General features: G+C 44.0%; 2 protein-coding genes across 12 annotated transcripts in view; both read right to left on the bottom strand.

Moving 5' to 3' along the window:
* Positions 1 to 9,657, bottom strand: part of huwe1 (HECT, UBA and WWE domain containing E3 ubiquitin protein ligase 1) — a 30,888-nt gene extending 21,231 nt beyond the window's left edge. For 8 of the 10 annotated variants that reach the window (XM_037246035.1, XM_037246044.1, XM_037246041.1 and 5 more), the window contains exons 1-20: positions 9,599 to 9,657; positions 7,425 to 7,492; positions 4,513 to 4,559; positions 4,336 to 4,403; positions 4,056 to 4,154; positions 3,685 to 3,891; positions 3,188 to 3,340; positions 3,035 to 3,097; positions 2,844 to 2,921; positions 2,715 to 2,762; positions 2,467 to 2,635; positions 2,276 to 2,376; positions 1,579 to 1,729; positions 1,375 to 1,502; positions 1,151 to 1,291; positions 956 to 1,061; positions 761 to 868; positions 584 to 685; positions 394 to 474; positions 133 to 239 (exon numbers count right to left, since the gene is read on the bottom strand). In XM_037246035.1, coding sequence (XP_037101930.1) covers positions 133 to 239; positions 394 to 474; positions 584 to 685; positions 761 to 868; positions 956 to 1,061; positions 1,151 to 1,291; positions 1,375 to 1,502; positions 1,579 to 1,729; positions 2,276 to 2,376; positions 2,467 to 2,635; positions 2,715 to 2,762; positions 2,844 to 2,921; positions 3,035 to 3,097; positions 3,188 to 3,340; positions 3,685 to 3,891; positions 4,056 to 4,154; positions 4,336 to 4,380 — 1,887 coding nt within the window. In that variant the 5' untranslated portion in view covers positions 4,381 to 4,403; positions 4,513 to 4,559; positions 7,425 to 7,492; positions 9,599 to 9,657. Of the gene's footprint in view, positions 1 to 132; positions 240 to 393; positions 475 to 583; positions 686 to 760; positions 869 to 955; positions 1,062 to 1,150; positions 1,292 to 1,374; positions 1,503 to 1,578; positions 1,730 to 2,275; positions 2,377 to 2,466; positions 2,636 to 2,714; positions 2,763 to 2,843; positions 2,922 to 3,034; positions 3,098 to 3,187; positions 3,341 to 3,684; positions 3,892 to 4,055; positions 4,155 to 4,335; positions 4,404 to 4,512; positions 4,560 to 5,629; positions 5,768 to 7,424; positions 7,493 to 9,598 lie in introns of those variants that run through there. The other 2 variants (XM_037246039.1, XM_037246036.1) reach the window with 2 other exon arrangements.
* Positions 9,658 to 10,104: 447 nt separating this feature from the next.
* phf8 (PHD finger protein 8) lies at positions 10,105 to 18,320 on the bottom strand. Of its 2 annotated transcripts, XM_037246402.1 has the most exons (22): positions 18,033 to 18,320; positions 17,361 to 17,617; positions 16,985 to 17,070; positions 16,771 to 16,897; positions 16,343 to 16,503; positions 16,071 to 16,212; positions 15,711 to 15,897; positions 15,468 to 15,630; positions 15,256 to 15,343; positions 14,693 to 14,799; positions 14,510 to 14,601; positions 14,298 to 14,387; positions 13,896 to 14,189; positions 13,736 to 13,818; positions 13,490 to 13,656; positions 13,321 to 13,406; positions 12,977 to 13,098; positions 12,534 to 12,871; positions 12,277 to 12,372; positions 12,086 to 12,195; positions 11,644 to 12,004; positions 10,105 to 11,569 (listed from the first exon to the last, which is right to left on the bottom strand). In XM_037246402.1, the coding sequence occupies exons 2-22, from the start codon at positions 17,456 to 17,458 to the stop codon at positions 11,481 to 11,483; spliced, it is 3,087 nt and encodes a 1,028-aa protein (XP_037102297.1). In that variant the 5' UTR covers positions 17,459 to 17,617; positions 18,033 to 18,320; the 3' UTR covers positions 10,105 to 11,480. The 2 variants fall into 2 exon arrangements, with proteins under 2 accessions (XP_037102297.1, XP_037102298.1); XM_037246403.1 differs by lacking the exons at positions 17,361 to 17,617; positions 18,033 to 18,320 and adding an exon at positions 17,233 to 17,336 and having other exon boundaries at positions 16,985 to 17,180.
* Between the last annotated feature and the right edge of the window lie 49 nt (positions 18,321 to 18,369).

Raw genomic sequence — 18,369 nt, 5'->3', positions numbered from 1 at the left:
TACACATTAACAGGTATTGCATGCGCACACCCCGCAGATACTTTAAGCACCTTTACAGCCAAACCCAGCTGACAACAAAGATGTATTTTTTTTTTTGGTTTAAATGTCGCAAAGTTAGTTGACAAAACATACATCTTTGATGAGAAGTGCATGAAGCATAACATCAGTGAGGCCATTGTCCTGCAGAGAGGAAAGCAGAGATGGCTCCTGGAACACAAACACCGTCACAACCTCGGTTGCTACACCACCCAAAAAAACAGGAGGAAAAAAAAAAAACAGCGTTATTATGGTTTGAAATCACAAACAGCAGTAAAATGACAACAATGTGCTATACGGGAGATTCTAAGATTCTTTCATCATAAAATACTTTTGAAGTGCACAAAAGAATCTCACCAAGAAGGAACAGCGAGGGTCCATAGTATTCTGCGTTACTGATGATGTGCTTGAGTGAGGTAGGCAAGGATCCATCCATGACTTAAGAGAAAAAAAATAAAACATGACCAGGAAATCAGCAGCAGCGGCAGCAAAGTGTGTGCAATAGTCTGAGGCGGAGCTCTCGACTGGCTCCGTCTGTGCAACTCACCATGGCGGATGCCATCAGAGAAGGCGGGGTCTTGGATGGCTTTCTTCAGGAAATTTAGCATTGACTTTAAGAGAGCTGCCCTTTGGGGGATACACTGCATGCCTGCGCAAAAGGTCACACAAACTATTTCAAACACGTGTACATTGTGTTACCAATGCGGCGTGCACGCGCGTCTACCTGCACGTGGCGTGTTTGCAGCGCTACTCGGCGGTGCGCTCTGCTCCACTTCCGGTCTGGAAGCAGAAGACGATGGCCCAGGGCTGCTTTCCATGGCAACCTCAGACGCTGTTTTGTATCATCATGACATCTTAGCACGTGATATCGAATGCCATCGATATTATTTCGAAAAAAGATTCATTTTAGTCCACTTACTCTCCATGTCTGTGTCCATGTCTTCAGACTCGACAGTGGGCCTTGGCCTTCGGATCTTTGGCTTAATGACGAATGGGCACTCTTTCCTTGATAGGTCCACCTCATGCTACGTACGTGTCGAAAAAGCCGGAGAAGGGAACGGTTAAGTATGAACATTTACGCTTCAACGATTAGACGTGTCAAAGCGGGAAGGACCTCGAGCCTGCAGATGAAAATAGAAAGGCCGCTGTGTGACTGGAAGGCAGCCATGTCAAGGTTGGTGATGAGGTCCACGACCCGAACCGCTCTTGTTACAAAAGTGATCTGGTCCTGCTCGTCTCCCAGAAATTTGATCACCTGCAGAGCAACGTCGTGATGTCAAAAAAAAAAAAAAAAAAAAACAGGGACCTATCTTGATGAGACAGGCAAGTACGGTATACCTTTAAGAGGGCTTCCATCATTCCACAAGAGACAAGGGCTTCACCCCCAGCATCATAGCTGGCCAAATGATAGAGGAAAGAAAAGAGTGCAGTGGCAAACTGATGCGGGTACGGTTCCATCAGAGGATCTGCAAAGAAGCGGTTCAAGAGAAAAACTCCTTAGTATTAAGTGTCAAGCAAAGCGGACGCCAAAAGGACACTCACCAATCATCGCCTGTATACAGTTGCGCACCAACACGGGCAAGAAGCCATGGTAGGAGGCGGTGCCGGTGCAGTCAATGATGTTGGAAAGCTTGGGCGTTCTCTCCAAATGGACAATGGAGGTTAAAGTGCGCAGAGATGCAGCCTTGATATCCTGAAGTGCCAAGAAAGGAAGAGGGTGGCTTTCAAATTTGGCCTCAATTTAATTCCTGCAAGTCTTGGCAGAGGGGTCGCGATGACCATTTTGCCCGAGCTGACTTACGGGGTGGGGTATTTCAACACGACATTTTTATTGCTTTGATTTGCAAGCAAAATTCTGTGATTGTCCTGCTACTATTTCACTCTCTGTACTAGTGAACTCAACTCAACTCACTTTACAAGGTGCAGTTTTGCACAAACTGAACAAAAAAAACAAAAACAAAAAACCCACAGAGGGTCTAATGTGTTGAATGTGTGTCATTTCGAATTGACTCTCAAACAAAATTACACCTTGCGTCTTAAAGAAACAAAATAAGACCTAACTTCTTCGTTTGCCATCTTTAAGCTTACACAATGCCGAAAGCCATTGAAGTGCAATCAGACAGCATCTCTGCGGCAGTGTGGAACGCTTTAAGCAACGGATACTTGACCACAAAGAGTGTAGCAACACATGTAGTGAACAGCTGGACCGTACCGAGTCACAAAGACATTCGCCACTTACCACAAGCTGCTTGTCTGTAATCTGTAAGACATCCACTAGCTCCTCTATCAAGCCGTTATACAGGATGCTATTGGTGGACTCGCCAAGCGCATTTGAATAAACTGTAAAAAGAAAAAAGGGAGCTTTTAGGAATGGAGGCACGTCTCGTGGACACGGTTGCTCATAATCTGAAGCGATTCGTTTCAACCCACCCAGTATGGAGATGGCATGCAGTCTGGCCTGCACGGCCTGCAGCCTCTTTTTGTGATTCGAAAAGCCATGAGCCAGACGAATGTGTGTGAAGAGCAATGTCTGCTTGTCTTTCGGGATGTTGTACATGCCTGTGAGCGACTGCATGATCTCAGATGGACTGTCTGAAATCTGAAAGGGAGGAGAAAAAGTACACCGTGAAATAAAATAATAACTCCTGAGTTGATCCTGTAATTGAATCAGTGCATACCTTGTCAAGTTGCTCAATGTGAATATAGTGTAGAGTGTTGCTGCTTGTCTGAAGGAGAAACGCATTTAACATTTAAAGCCGCCTCGGACTTTTCTTGAATTATATTGCAAGGAATTGATCAAGCTTTACCTTCCTCTCCACTTTGACCTCAGGAGCAGGTTCAGCATAAAACTCAAAGTGCAGTGTGGTGGCACTGGGAGGGTACTTCTGGCCAGGCACAATTAGTAGGCAGTTGGGGTGGGACAAACAAAATATATTTGATTTACTGAGGCAAAATCGCAACACGGCATTACGAAATGGGTCAATAAAGAGACTCCTACCGTCATAAGAAGATCCCTGCAGCATTCAGCTAGGCCAAAGCCATTTTCCTTTCCTCCCCAGCTCTGTACAAGAGCCAAAAGAGACAAAACATTCAAGGGACATCTGAGATCATCGTATCAAAAAAAAAAAAGAAACATTAACGTTTGCTCAACCTCAGCCAGATGTTGCAGGCGTGCCAAGAGAGGTGTTCTTTTGTCAGATCCTAGTCTTGTGATGTAGTTGGAACGCTTGCTGAAGACGTAGAGCAGGTTCAGCACAGACAGGACCACTTGCATGTCACATGACGCCAGCAGGGTTGTTAAGTGCTGCAAAGGAGGAACAGATGATCAAATATGCTATACGAGGCAAAAAATACTTCATTATGAGTTAGCTATGCACAGTATGTTTGTTTACAAGAGATTTTACATGCCAAGTAGCATTTGTTTCTATTGTGGTTATACACTATGTATAATAAATGCAAAGTGAAGTTATGTAAGTATCAAGACAATTGAAATCATCGCTTGACTTGTCAACTCATTGTAAAAATAATGGCCGACTACCAAAATAATCATTAGTTGCAGCCCCAGAAGCACCAATATTAAGAAATGAAAATGGTTGATATTAACAAATTGCATTTTAAGATGACGTTGCCCTTCCAAGCAGAACCTACCTCTATGGAGCTGTAAAGGTGCCTGGAGAAGCTGTACTCAATGAGCAACGCTGTAAAGTTGAGCACTGCCAAAAGCAGCGCTTTGAGCTGGCTGTTGTCGGGCCGGTCGCACACCAGCAGCCATGACATATTCTCCAATGTCTGGCCCGCATCGCACAGAATGCCATCGAAGCGGTCCAGCAGATCCACCCAGTGGTACAACTCGCACTAACGGCCAAAGACAAGAAAGACTCACAATCTTTTCGATTCCCGTAAGGTTGTCAAAATCATGCAAACGTACAAAACGAGTTACTATCAAAATGGACACACACTATGACATTCCTGGAATGAAACTCAATTGTTTTTTTTTTTCCCCATTCCAAAGAAATTACCTTGCCAATATTCCAGGTCTTGATGTGCTGCAGTTCAACAAGCAGTTGGTCATCACTGCATGCTTTCAACTTCTCGATAAGTATCCGGCAGTCAGCGGGCTGCAGGTTCAAAGGGACACGGTGTTCAAGATGGAGCAATGGAATGCACCAATCGCTTTTGTTTCAACATTCGCATCCTAAGTCTAAAATTAGGCCCTGACACTTAGTGCGGACATCCCAATTGGAGTCAGCACCAGGATTACTACAAATTGTCATGCAGAAAATGAGCACGTGTACTCACAGCTTCCGTGGGGGTTTTCTTTAACTTGCTTCTGTCCACCTTCATGATTGGTGATCTATTAGAAGCTCCTGTTGTGCATATTAATAACCATGTTTTTCAGATACACAACGACTGGTTTTCACACACTTAGATTTACGCAATCAAGCGACAGTGAATGTGATTTGAGGGTATACGTACAGATGATTTGGAAACGGCCGCTTAACGGCATGTTTGAGTCACTTCACCTAGAAGAGGGCGACAAAAAGCAAACCAAGAACATTTAGCTGCAAATTTGACGTGTACACAATTGCTGTACTGTTTTACTGTGTGCATCTAGAACAGACTTGTTTGAAAAACAAATTTGTAAACCAACCCAAGATGTTTATAAATCACTCAAACGGCATGGACAGTGATGAGAAGACAAAATGTGTGAAACTAGCAACGCAGAAAAATGTGTTAAAATGAGAGGTTTGTTGGGTGACTGTTTGGAGTCATTCACAAAGCAAAGTTACAGAAAGCGCATTGGCCGGTGACTAGCTAGGAAAAATACTAAACGGCGACGGGTAAAACAGACGCCAGACGTCGCCTTAGACTTGCCTCGGAGCTCCGATAGCGTTTATTGTAATGTACAATTGTATGTTTGTATGCCCTTAAGTGGCGTGACCACCGCAATTCCAAACACTCAACGCCGACAGCTTAAAGTTGGGGGCTAGGTGGCTACCTAGCTAACACAGTAGCATGCTAACACCCGCTTGGTGTTAAAATGTTGACAATTCGCGAACGTATACGCCGGGGATAGTGTTACACAAACATCTGGCACGACAAAACATACTTGATTGAGGTTGAGTCCACACTAAATACAAGCGCACGGCACGGGACGGCAACATTGGCTGCGTGCGGAGTTGTTGTTAGCCCGTTTCGCTTTCAAGTGTGTCAAGAAAGAGATGCACTTCAAAGCGGTCAACTAGCCCGAGACTGCGTACAATTTGGCCGAATCACACGAAAAACGAGCGTGTGCTGAGCCTGGGAACAACCTTCGGCCTAAACGTGTCTTGGGAGCATCCGAGTCGCAGCTGTCAATCCACAACTAGGAGAGCCAGCACAGTATCTTGACCTGACGCTTTCCAAATTTAGGTCGGGGCTGCGTAGGCCGAAGGGGGGGAAAAAAGCCCGCAGTTCCTTCTCAGATGCCTTCTCGACTCGCGGAGACAAGGGCGCTCGTGTGGCCGAGACGATGGCATGCGGGGAAAGTCGGGGGGGAAAAAGGTGCGACGGGCTAAACATGCGTTTTGCGACGACTAGTTCCGTTTCTTACCCTCCTGACTCATCACCAGACAGCCGTAGCACGCGCTAGCTAGCAAGCTAACAGCTAGCGAGCAGCAACGCATAGAGCAACTCGCTGAATCATTGTCGTCACACTCACTCACAGGCGCGCGCACACACACACTTGCGCTTCTCACTTGGATTTCGGCAGAAAAGAAAACACACCGGCGACACCAACGAGCTCGGCAAAAAAACCGTGATCGTTCTTTTTTTTCTTCTGCTTCTCAAACCATGAGTGACGTTGCTCGCGCGTGAACATAGCACATAGGCATTGGCGTGCGGCGAGTGTGCAAAAAGTGAGCAATGACAAGGCTCCGATTAGACAACACACACCATTCGGACTCCTCAGAAGGAATTGGCTCGATTGAAGTTGAACGACTAAATGCAGAGCGTGACTTGTTGGAATTCCCCATTGAAATAAATGGAAATGCCACTAATCCGTGACAGCCTCCACCCAAAAAAAAAAAAAACTTCACAAAACCATATACCGTAGTAACAACAAATACATAGTAAATAAAAAATTGTGACACTTGGCCACCGCAGGGCAGTATATGTGGACACAAAAACGAGTTTCACAACTAAAATATACTCAGAGTGACATTGCATTTGTAGCAGTGCTTGTATCATATTGTGAATCTTAGTGGGCAAAAATGACACCGTACCATAATTCCCAAATACCACTACAAAGATCTAAACAAAGCTGACATACCACAAAAATAATACTGGTGAAATCACTTATTTCATGACTATCAAAGGTCGATCTGCAGGGTCTCATGTTACATGTTGGGATGTCGAATGTTAAATAGTCAAAGTTGATACTGCCTAAATGCTGACATAATCAACAAATATTTTAGTGCCTTAAGACTTTTATACACGAATGCATGCAAAGAAAATGATCATTAGTGTGTAAAAATGTTTCACGGTAAATTGTACTAAGTGTGTATTTGTAGGGATCATGAAAAGCCAGTAAAAAAACAAAATAATAATTAAAAAAAAAAAGACTTTTTACAAAAAAAATCCGCTGTAATAGCCAAATGAGCTTCCTCCAGTTTCATTTCAGAGGTTCGTCCTAGGTGAGCAGCGCAAACAAAATTAGAAAGGGGGAGGCTGATGTTACTCGGCACACACATTTTTGTGGAAGACACATCAGCAAGGATCAAATCTATTGTGCTAAACGGCAGATCGTTTGGATGGAACACGTACGCCAGCAGCGACGTCGCCGTGGAGACTTCGACAGCACAAGAAAATCATTGACGTGAACAGCGTCAACTAGGTTGTCGTTTCATAAATTGTGAGCGCCGTTCTGCATTTGAGAATATTTGTGTTCAGACAAAGGCGTGTCGGAAAAGGAAAGAAATCACTTCCCATTTGATGTTTCGCGACTTTTGCTCCAATTGCATTCATTTGATCTCGCTGCCGCAAACCTTTGTGTGCCGAGTAACAAGATGGCTCGAGTCATTTTTTTCCCCGTCCGTTCATTTTTGTCGCGAACGGGGCAAGCAGAAAAGCCGTATGCCGATCACCGGTGAGACCAGACGCACATTCCGGACGTGGTGCAAGTGGACGCATTGTCCCAATTAATCAGTCCACTTAAACAAAGGAGCGGCACGCTTCATTTTTTTTCTTTTTTAGTTTGAGTCACAATGGACACCCTGCTACTCTGCGGTGGACTAAATGCCGACCACGATGTTAAGTTAGCTTAAAAATGGATGTTTTGAACTGATATCTTGCCGCACATTTGTTTCAACATCTGAAAAGTTAGGAGCACAGGAAGAAGCGGTACATACCAGAACTTCTTTGGTTCAATAGCTCCGGCACTCGGTTCACTGGCATGCTTCGCAGCTTGTCTCAGTGTCTAGAAAGATTTTTTTCGGGGGAAAATGACAGGAAAGGACAATGAGCAGTCTTTTACTTCTGTTGATCGCAACAGACAACAAAACAAGACGCCTGAATTGTTATCTGCATGTTGGCAAGTTCCCGAACACACGATCAAAGAGATTTTGTTTGTACTCTTTGTAACAAGAAACAGGAAATGTTATTTCCCCAAAACAAACAAAAATTTGGTCTCTAAAATGTCTTTAAAAAAAAAAAAAAAAAAAAAGGATATCCTAAACATTCCTTCCAATTTAAAAGCAGACGTGGCTTCTGGAATGTTTGACAGCAGAAGTAAACTGGACACGAGCCACGTTGTATGTAAGCTGCATCATGCTAGCAGACGGCTGGCTGGCCGTCGGTGCCGATGAGACTGGTGGCACGACCCGCCAGAGAACAATCGAGGAAACAATTCAAAAGCTGCCAGCCTCATCGGAAAAGTACACATTTGTAATTAATTGCAGTTTTGTTGTGCTCTTAATTTTATTTGATGTTGAACAGCCAAAACAGCTTTGTTTTTCTCCAAAATGCTGCCGATATAATTTCATTTTGGTATGGCTTTTTTTGTTCAAACTCCTTCCAAAAGGAATGACTTGAAAAAGAAGTGACAAAATGTCAAACGTTAACTATTCAGTAAGACTAAAATTAGGTCGAACTAGTGTATATAGGCTCCATTAAATTAGCAAATGTGTACTTTTTCATTGATGTGCAGTTGTGTAACTTAAGTCAAGGGCATTTTGTGATTTTTTTTTTACTTGCGCTTCTTTTACTAAACTGTGAAATGTATGTACTTTTTGTGACATTTGTGTTTGGCAGTACACTGTCAGTATTTTCTAATTTAAAATGAGCCTTGTCTAAATAAAGACTGGGTAGATAACGGGTGAGTACATTTTGTGTTTATTTTGTTTAATTTATTTCAAGCTATTTTTTTTTGTCCTTTAAATTCCGGACATGTGTCACGCTATGTAGTCGGCTGCAAGGGGTGGTCTGTATATTGCCGATATGTAATATATTTTTAAATAAATTATAAAATAAAAAACAAAGGAGTTCGCAAAACGCTTTTATTTTGAAATTTATTTGGAAATATTGGAAATCTGACAAAGCTCAGCGTACGAATACGCAGCGCAGTTGGTGCAGACTCCAATGCTTTCTTTCTCTTGCGGCGTCCTAACGGAGGACGCATTGCATCCGCAACGCATCTGTTCTGCACTCAGCGTGAATTTGGCGTTAAAACAACATTTGAACCCTTCGTGTCAGTGTCATCACTGGCACCTGACTATGAGAACGAACAAACAGGCAAACGGTGACCAAGTCAAATCATACTGGCGCACTCAAGGGATTTGCGGTGGAATCAAGTTCACCCCACAGGGCGAGCCATTATTTTCTCCCTACGTTCTTATTGCAAGATGTATAAAGACACGCCGTATCAGAGCTTTCATTAAAGCACACTTTGATTGTACTAACATACGTAAAACGGATGTAATTTTATTTCTTCAGGTCATCAAAGAGCGAAACACAATATCGTGGCTTGGCTGTAAGAATGTATCCTAACACGACGTTGTTAGCTTTTTTAAATATTCCACAAGCGTAGCCGTCTTTACATGGTGTCTTCACGGTTCGTTCAAGCTAATGCCTGTCACCTCGGCACCAGTTTGGGTTTAGGGTTAACAGCTAACGTTCGCAGATTACAAAGTCAAATTAGCACCCGGATACACGTCGGAACATTTCTCCCGGATACTAATTGGTCATCTGGTCGTATGAGGAGAGCGAGCGATAACTGACCAAAAAGAGCGATCTTGTAGCCGTAACAGACGCGGGAGAAGGGAAGAACATCAGCGGGTGCTAGCCTGTCGCTTGTAGCTTGCTAAGATAGCAACGAGAGCTCGCCACAATGCTCGATCAGTGGATCATGGCTACATTAAAAATGGCGCTTTAGGGCGCTACAGCCAGTGTAGCAGCCCTTCGAAAACACTTGTGACCTCCGGAACACAAAAGCAGGCAGTTTCTTAACACAATTATTTCGACGAGGAAAAAACAGCTGCCTTAAAAAGCCACGAAGACACTGGCCTAAACAAGTATTTGTGCTTACCTCGAATGCGTGTTGCACGTCTCCATCTTGGACTAACAAGTGAGAGGGCAAGACGAGATCTCGCGAGAATAGCAGCGTGCTGCGTCTACCGGGGCGGGGCTGGGGGCACTCCCATGTTAAAAAAAAAAGTACTTTGAAAAAACCGCTAGTCATTTGTTCCAGCAACGAGTTTAGTGTACATTTTACTAAAAAGACCCCCCGAAAAGACTTTCTATTAATTCAAATGGTAGCTATGGCAGCGTGGTTTACACAATTCTGAATTTAAATCCTGGCTGTGTGGAATTTGTATATTAGGTTTCACCTTCAACACTCTGAAAACCTCTTTATATTAATGTAACACTCAAAAATGTCCATCGATGTGAATGGTTTGTCTAAATAAATACAGAATTAGTGTAGTTGCAGCAATTTATGTTTGTGGACCCTCAAGCCCATCTGCAGCAAAGCATTTGAGATATGTGCAGCTTTCTATCAATTGTCTCCAATAGACAAACACAAAAACCAATCACTTGATATTTGAAAAAAATCTAGTTATAATTCTTTTCCATGTGGTAAATAAAGCATGTTTAAAACAGTACACAAAACACAAAAGTGAATATGTGATGATTAATAATCAACTAAACCAGGAGGAAACAAAAAGGAATTCATTTCCTCCCTACTCTTCAAATGTTACACAGCCAAGACAACTAAAGATAACAATTACTGTATACAAATATAAAAACAACTATTTAAAAAATACAGCAGTGTCATGTACATCCATAAGAAGGGTTTCAATGTTTCTGCACTATAAAAACAAAATGACAACATATATTTACACAAGTTGATCATTCAGGTTTTCAATTGGTACATCCACATTTCTGCAGACATTCTGTTTCTCGTACATTCTGCGGAATGGATACTAAAGCCTAGCAGGAATTACAGTGGATATAAAAACAAGGACCAAATGAAAAAGCCACGATGATGCGTGGGCGGTTCTTCAATTATTAAATGGTCACTTGCAAATGATTTCACCGGAGCAAAACACACAAAATCTGAAGAGGACACGTATCAACTGTTTACCAAATGTTTGGGGTGGATTGACTAAGCAAGATTGTTTCTGCTAATTGTTCACCCAGAAAGAATTAAAGTTAGGAGTTTTGATTTTAAATGAACAGTTTTTATATCCACTGCAAATCATTTTTGTCTTTGCTCTTCCAATCTAGCTATATACACATAACAGATCATACATATGTACAACTCAAACAAAATGTAAAAATATGAAAAGATTTCCAACATAAGAATGGTTAGCATTTTTGTACTGCGGGGACCAAGAAGGATGACAGAGACAAAGGCAGGTGGAAAGAACACAAAATAGGCTCAAGTTGACAAAACGTTGCCTTTGAAAATAAATTAAATTGCAATAAATATAAGTGTACATGATCAATTGTTGCTTAATTCTCCTGGTTTGTAGAACAATCTACAAATGAAATGTTTAAGAAGCAACAGTGATTTCTACACTGAGTGATGTATTCAAAAGTCCAATTAAAAAACCCGAAGGTCATTTGAGGTAAATATTAGGTTTTTGAAAAAAAGAAAGCCTTACATTGGAATTACAGTTGAACTAAGACGCATCATTTTCGCTCCCTTTCAAAATGTGATTGGAAAACCTCGTCGTTATTGTCCACTTTACGCGTCCTTCCAAACAGCGAGAGGTGTGCTCGTGACACCGAGAAGCTGCTAATTAGCTTAGCAAATGTTAGCCAAGAGATGGTCAGACAAACACCTGGAAACTTTAGTAAACAAGCTTTCGAGTATAAAATATAGATTACTATTGTTACCTCCTTCAATAATATTTTCACACAGCAAGAATTCCTACTCGGGAATTCAGCGGCAGTTCCAGATTCCATCACAAAAGCAGTTTGCCGTTGCGATGAATCTTCAAAATTTTTCCAAGTCTCTGTTTTGCTGTTGCAAGTCCTTTCTTTGGACGTTTCCCTGAATGCCAAAAACACACACGTGCGCCGAAGATGAGAAACTGGACAAAGATACGCAATTGTGTCGTTTCTTACCTTGACCGAGTGCCGCCGTGCCTTGACCGGCTTGCCCCGAAGGCGACGTGCCGGGGAGCGAGCTGCTGTTTTGCGGAGACAAGGAAGGTCGGCGTGAAGAGAGGAAAACGCCGGGGGCCATAGCCCCGCCTCCTCTAGGGCCACCAGGACCGAAAGGTCCCGGCCCTGCTGTGTATTCATGATCCAGCAGACTGGCGGAATAATAATCCATCCTTCTGTGCGGGCTGAAGTCCGGCGACGACTCCGAAACGTGCAGCGGCGAGGGCGGAGCTTGCTCCACGTGAACTGGAGGCGGGCTCGCAACAGGGACAGGAGGACGCACTTTTTTGGTGTACTTTCTTTTAGCAGGCTTTTGCTGCTCCTGAAGCGTGGACGGAAAAAATCAAAGATGTCCTTGTGCATGACAATATGCTGCATCACCGTTCAATATGGCCGTCCTCACCTGCTGCGCCAGCTTGGCCGCGGCTGCTGCCAGGCCCGTTTCCACAGACGCCACTCGAGCTCCATCTCTGGCCGGTCGGTCCTGTTTTGGAAGTGTCGGCATCACCCGGGCTGTTTGGTAGAGAGATGATAAGATGGACGTTAGAGGATCCAAGTTTAAAAATAAAGACTTGAGGTCAACACCGTGCTGACCTTTGGGGCTCCAAGGTGTGTCATCCCAGTTTTTCTTGCGCTTCATCTTAGCCTTGTTAGCATGGTCCTCTTCATCAGACTCCAATGACGGATACACTTTGAAGAAGGATCAATGAGGCCAGAAATTTAGTGGAAGCAAATGACTACAGAATAAAGTTTTTTTTTTATTATTATTTTTTTTATATAAATAGTTGTACTGCTCGAGTGATGCGACGGGACCGCAATATAACGGGTGAAGACTGTTATGGATTGCTCACCATATTCTGAATCTTTGAAACAGGTTCCCAATGTCTCCTGCTCATCTGGGCTGTCGTCTTCGCTAAGATGGCGGGCCGGACGCTTAATGGGCCGCTTTCCAGGCCGCTGGATAACAGCTTTTTTCTCGGAGGTCTTTTTGACCCCGCCGGTCACCCACACAGCCCGGTTGCCTTTCCCCTTGACTATTGCCAATCCTTCAGTCAGTCCTCCAGAAATAGACAAGGGGGAGGAGGAGGAGGATGACGACGACGATGAGGACGACGACGAAGGTGGGTTAGCCATGGAGAGCATGCCCTGGATGGCATCCCGGGTACTGGGAGAGGCTGGGGCTTCCTCGCTGGAGGGAGGGGAAAACAAAGCAAAATTAAGAAATCACCTTGAGAAAAAAAAAACAGAAGTGTGCCACCTGTATCGTAACAATAACAAAGAGACGTATTGCAACCTGAGTGCTGAGGAGTCCAATCCTGCCACCTGCTTGCTTGCCTTCAGTAAGTCCAGGATGCCGCCTGCGCCACCCTTCACCCCATGAGCAGCCAGCGCCTCTTCATCCGTGGTGTAATCCTCCTGAGGTCATGTGCACAAACACGTAAAACATTAGTGATGCAAAATAAATCAATGTGAGCGGTCAAACAAAATTGGCACGCTTGTCAAAAATACACAAGTGCTAAGCAAGCAACAACATGGTACATCAGTCAACACGCCTGAGAATAATTAAAATGGCCACAGAACAGCTCCCAAATTGAAAAAGGCAGCACTTGATTTCTGGTTTAGCCATACTGAGCTCACCTCGATGTCAAAGTCGACCTCTCCTGGCTCCCGGATACGATTTGGGTCGGAGCAAGGCTTGGCTCTGGGAAGCTTCCTCGGAAGACCTGACGGCATATGTTGACATGTGACGAAGCAGCACGCATACTCGGATAACGCTTATTGACTTCGTCATTATTTCACATCTCACCGCTGATTTTCTTCTTCTTGCTTGATCCGGCAAGCTTGCGGCGTGGGGGCGGGGTCTCGTCTATTTGGAGCTCATCCTCCGAATCCAGGTCAGAGAAACTGGAACCCTCGGCGGCAAGGTGCTGGTAGTTGGCAGCTCCTCCCGCACCATTGCGGCCCGCTTTCTTGCTAGAGTTGAATAAATAAGCGAATGGAAGCTCAGCTGTTGGCGAGATCATCAACACCGCAGCAAGGCTCAAAGGTTTACCCTTGGATTTTCCCATTGGTCAGCACAAGTTTCAGCTTGCTTTTGTTCAATTTTCCTTCAAAGTCCTCTAAAGGCAGCTCCAACTGAAGAGACAGAAGGTTTGAAATAACATCATGCTTTCCACTTGAAAGCTTTTCAATGACATCTTTATTCGGGGTACCTTCTTGCTTTTGGACTTGCCAGGTTGGATTCTTTTTAGCGTGTGCTTGGTATGGATCTCAAGCAGGTCTAACTCTCCCGCTTCTGTCTTAAGGAGACCCTTTTGGGTCTTCTTCTTCTTGGGTCCTGGTGTCCCGAGGCCTACAATTATGTCCTTGGGCTTGAGGCCTTTCTTCTTTCCAGGGGGGCGACCTGAATTCTGGGAGGCGGTCGAGGGGGCGGTCGAGGGGGCTTTTGAGAGCGGCGAACCAGGAAATTGAGGTCCGGTGCGGCCAATGTTTTGTTGGAAAATGTCCTATGAAGAGAGAAAAGAAACACAGCTCGAAAAAAAACTCCACTACAAATGACACAGTCTTGTACAAAATACACTTTTAGACTGTTCAACCACTATTTGCTTCGTTACCTCAACCAGCCGTATCTCCTTAGCAAGGTCCTTCACCAGTGTCTGAGTATTGATGGTTTCTGGAATTTCCACTTCATGATCGCCCAGCGCCTAAGTGTAACAAGGTACAGTCAACGACTTGGTGACCTTTCGGGGGTTGTTTGAAAATACAAATAGATGAAATGGAAATAGGGCATCCTGCGTCCTAAATCCAGGCCTGAGAGTAAGGTCACCTCTTTCCTGGTCCAAGTGCGGAAGGCATTGTTCAACGCTTTGGCGCCATGAACCAGGTAAGTGGCCGGGTGCCTGCGATTTTCTCTCAAACCTGCAAAAGACCACATTGTACGCTTGTAAAAACCAACCGCTTGGAAAAATACTGGGGCTGCGGTGCGCAAAGGTGAACAGTCCAACGTTACCTCTGAAGGTATCAAGAAGGTGCTTCCCAACATACCAGCACACGGTCTCAAAGTTGGGAAACTTGAATAAGTCTGCTGTGCTCAACCGTTTCTCTAATTCGTATGCCCTGAAATGTGAAGAGAGGAAGTTGTGCCATGATGATATGCATGAACATCCAATGCACTTTCTTTAAACAAGGAAATTACCGTAATTTTCGGACTATAAGTCGCACCGGAGTATAAGTCGCACCAGCCATAAAATGCCCAAAAAAGTGAAAAAAAACATATATATGTATACAAGTCGCTCCTGAGTATAAGTCGCCCCCCCACCCAAACTATGAAAAAAACCGCGACTTATAGTCCGAAAAGTACGGTATACTTGGCTTTTTTTTTTTTAATAACTCATTTTGAAATTTTGTTTGGTCCTCACATAATTAAAGCGTTTTCAATAAATTTGTCATAATATGTTTTGCACGTTTTTTTTTAATATAATTGAGCAGCCCTGATTTCATTCCCAATGTAATCATGATTTGTATTTTTTTTTATTGAGCAGCCCTAATGTGAAAGGTTGGGGGAAAACTAACCGAAGCTGCATGTCAATATTGAGACTATGCAAAAAATTGCCCCCAAACGCCAGACAGTCCACTGGAGTCAGCACCGAATGAATCCATCCTGGAACAAACACACCTTATCAATCAATCATCAATGGCTGGGAAATTGTTCCATTATTGAATACAGTCAAAGCGAACGAGAGAAAGACAGGTAGGAGAGAAGTTCCAGACTCCTTTGCTCGTACCTGTTGGAATGAACAACGTGTTCCCTTGTTTGACAGAGCACTTGTAACACATGTCAACCTGGTCCCCGAAGAACATCTCGTTCTGATTGGACGAGGAATTCCAGCGCTCAAAAAGCGCCAGGTTGGCTGGGGTGGGAGATATTAGGTAGAATATTTTCTCCCCCTGGATGAACAGAACAATCACAGGGCAATGAAAACAGATTCAATGAATACAAAATGCTCAGTCCGTATTTGTGTCCTCACCCGTAAAACGTGATACCAGACGGAGGTGCCTCCAAAGTCAATGTGAAAGTCGGTGTAACTATCCTTCACTCCCATCAGGCAGTACTTCTGCACATTGGGCCGCTCAAACACAGACTCCTCGGGCCAGAGGTTCTCCACCCATGACAGTTTCCTCACAATCTTCGGAGTCTCCACCAGGTTTGAAAGCCTGGGAAAAAAACAACAACAACATTATTCTCAATGTAATTGTCTTTCTTTTTTCATGAGCAAAGTACTGGATTAAACTAAGAAATCCGATTGTGTGAGAAAAGTCAAACATTCATTTTAATGGCACATCGCCCGGCCCAACTCTATTTCCTGTCCAGCACAAACTCTGCAGACCTGGTTTCGGAGAACTCCAGGCTGATGACATTCAGCACTCGGTCTCTGTTGGGGCTGTTGTAGTACTCGGCAAAGTCACCGAGTCGCATCTTCAGGTCACATTGGCGAGAGACGTCAATCACGTCGATCTCCTTGTCCGAACCTGCGAGCATTCCCAATTAACGCAATTACGGCTGCGTTCTCCTTGAGAAAAGCGCCTATGAGTTCAAACATCACGAGTGGAGGCCTGACCAGATTGTGGGCCAGATTGAAAGCAGGAAGCTGCGGCTTACCGATGTAGTGTTCGACGTCGCTGACACAGAAGGATGCTGGCGGCAGAGTCATGCCGAGCCCGTCTCGCCTCAGCACCATGACGGGAACGCTGAAGGAATGCTCCTCAAGGAACTCCACCGTCAGTTGGGCCCCCGACGGCTTCAGCAGGACTTCATCTGCACTGTGGATGACATGCATACGATCATCCTCGTTTTGACTCGTCTCGACAAACATTATGCTGCTGATGTTGAGGAGCCCTAAATATTAAGAAGAAAACTTTTCTACCCTCCACTGTGATGTTTACAAGTTGTAATTGTTTTCTTGCGTGTTGACTTTTTAATGAGTGTAAATTACAAGGACATCAACATGATATTTTCATGTCTAATAAAAAGCTGCTGTGACTAAACGTTATCTTCAATCTCTACACATACGTAATTTTTTTTCCTACCTCGGAAAAGTGCGACTGCGTAGCTCCCTCACAAACTGGGGGCTGCCCGTCTTCACCAAACGGCTGGGGTCTCTTACGCTGGCGGCGGCTCCATCTGTCTGCTTGTTGCCTCCGCGGCGTTTACGCACTGTGAATATGCAAATCGGGGCCCGAATATTATGGCAAACATCCGCATAACTCGGTGTCACGGACAGAAAACGAATATTTTACTCACTGACAGACGGTCCATGACTGAGCTGACAGTTGGGGCAGTGATAGAGGTCTATTTCTGTCGCTTTCGCCTCCTCTACTCCCACACAGCTTAAAAACAACAAAAAATGCATTTGAAATTGGGTAAATTCAATGATAGCCACCAATAAACTTGTACGGACAAAATTCCGAGAGTGTATAAGAGTCGTCTGGTCAAAATGACTGATGTTTCAAACGGGGTGGTGTCTTGCCCTTCAACCACCACTTAAATCGTGCAACATGAACATGGAGGCTACGAAAAGTATGTTGTAGTATTATTCACATCACAGTTAATTTGAAGGCGATAAATATGATTCTGGCAGTAGTACTTTTATTCAGTTTTTTTTATTTTTTTTACGTACCTTCCATGGAACCAGTCTTGACAAATGTCACACTCGATCATGAAGCGAGTCACATCATATGGCAAGCGACATAAGCAGTACACTGGTACAGAAGCCATACTAGACGTGTGTGTGTGTATTTGGAAGAAGCTACAACTTTGACAATTTCAAAATGTCCAATTTACAAATGCAATTCTGATATTAATTCCTAATATTTCCGAGCTGTAATAACTTTGAAGCTGGTGAAGACACACATCCACTTGGGTGCACCAGGAGAACTGGAATACATGAATAAAAACAAGTTAACATTGCTATGTTAATTTATAGTGATGGGGTGGACACATAGCAAAATGTCTAAAGAAATACGATACATTACACTTGGGGAACTGCAAACTTTCACTGTGTTACAGCGTACAATGTAATGTTTGACCAAGGTAAGGTAACTATTGATGCTCCAGTACTAAATCCGAAATATAGTGCTGTTATATGTAAACACACTCGGGATCGTAACATTGTGATGCTAGCTAGCTACGCTAGTTATGTAGCTAATCTATCGACATTTGCCAAATCCATGCAAAAATGCAGCACATTAGCGAGGCCCAATTAACTATCAGCTTCATCTATTAAACTGAAGTCAAAGATGGGTAGAAATGTGTCAAATGCAGCTAATTGAAGAGCTGTTGAGCATCTCACCAGAATGGCGCTTCAGCGAGGCCAAGCTTGCAATGGCCGCCGTAGCACTTGACAATCCCTACGCGAGATCGGGGCAGCTGCGGCCTTAGTACGCAGCCGACTCGAGTTGTAAGAGTTTACTTCGCCACATATTTATGTTGCGAATGTGAAGTGCTCGAGCGGGAACGTCGCCGCGCATCCAAATTTGGAATTGGGAAGCGACACGAAACGACACTTCAGCTACAAATGACAGCGGAGTTCAAATGCACTGACGCCATTTTCAAAGACAACAGCGTAACCGTTCTTCATCTCTGTTAACCCGAGTGCGGTCAATAAAGTTTTCTTCAGTCAAAATGAC

This window comes from Syngnathus acus, chromosome 2, assembly GCF_901709675.1.
Source record: "Syngnathus acus chromosome 2, fSynAcu1.2, whole genome shotgun sequence".
NCBI classification, from domain to species: Eukaryota; Metazoa; Chordata; class Actinopteri; order Syngnathiformes; family Syngnathidae; genus Syngnathus; species Syngnathus acus.
The sequence above is the reverse complement of the archived record's forward strand: the minus strand, read 5'-3'. Positions and strand labels throughout refer to the sequence as shown.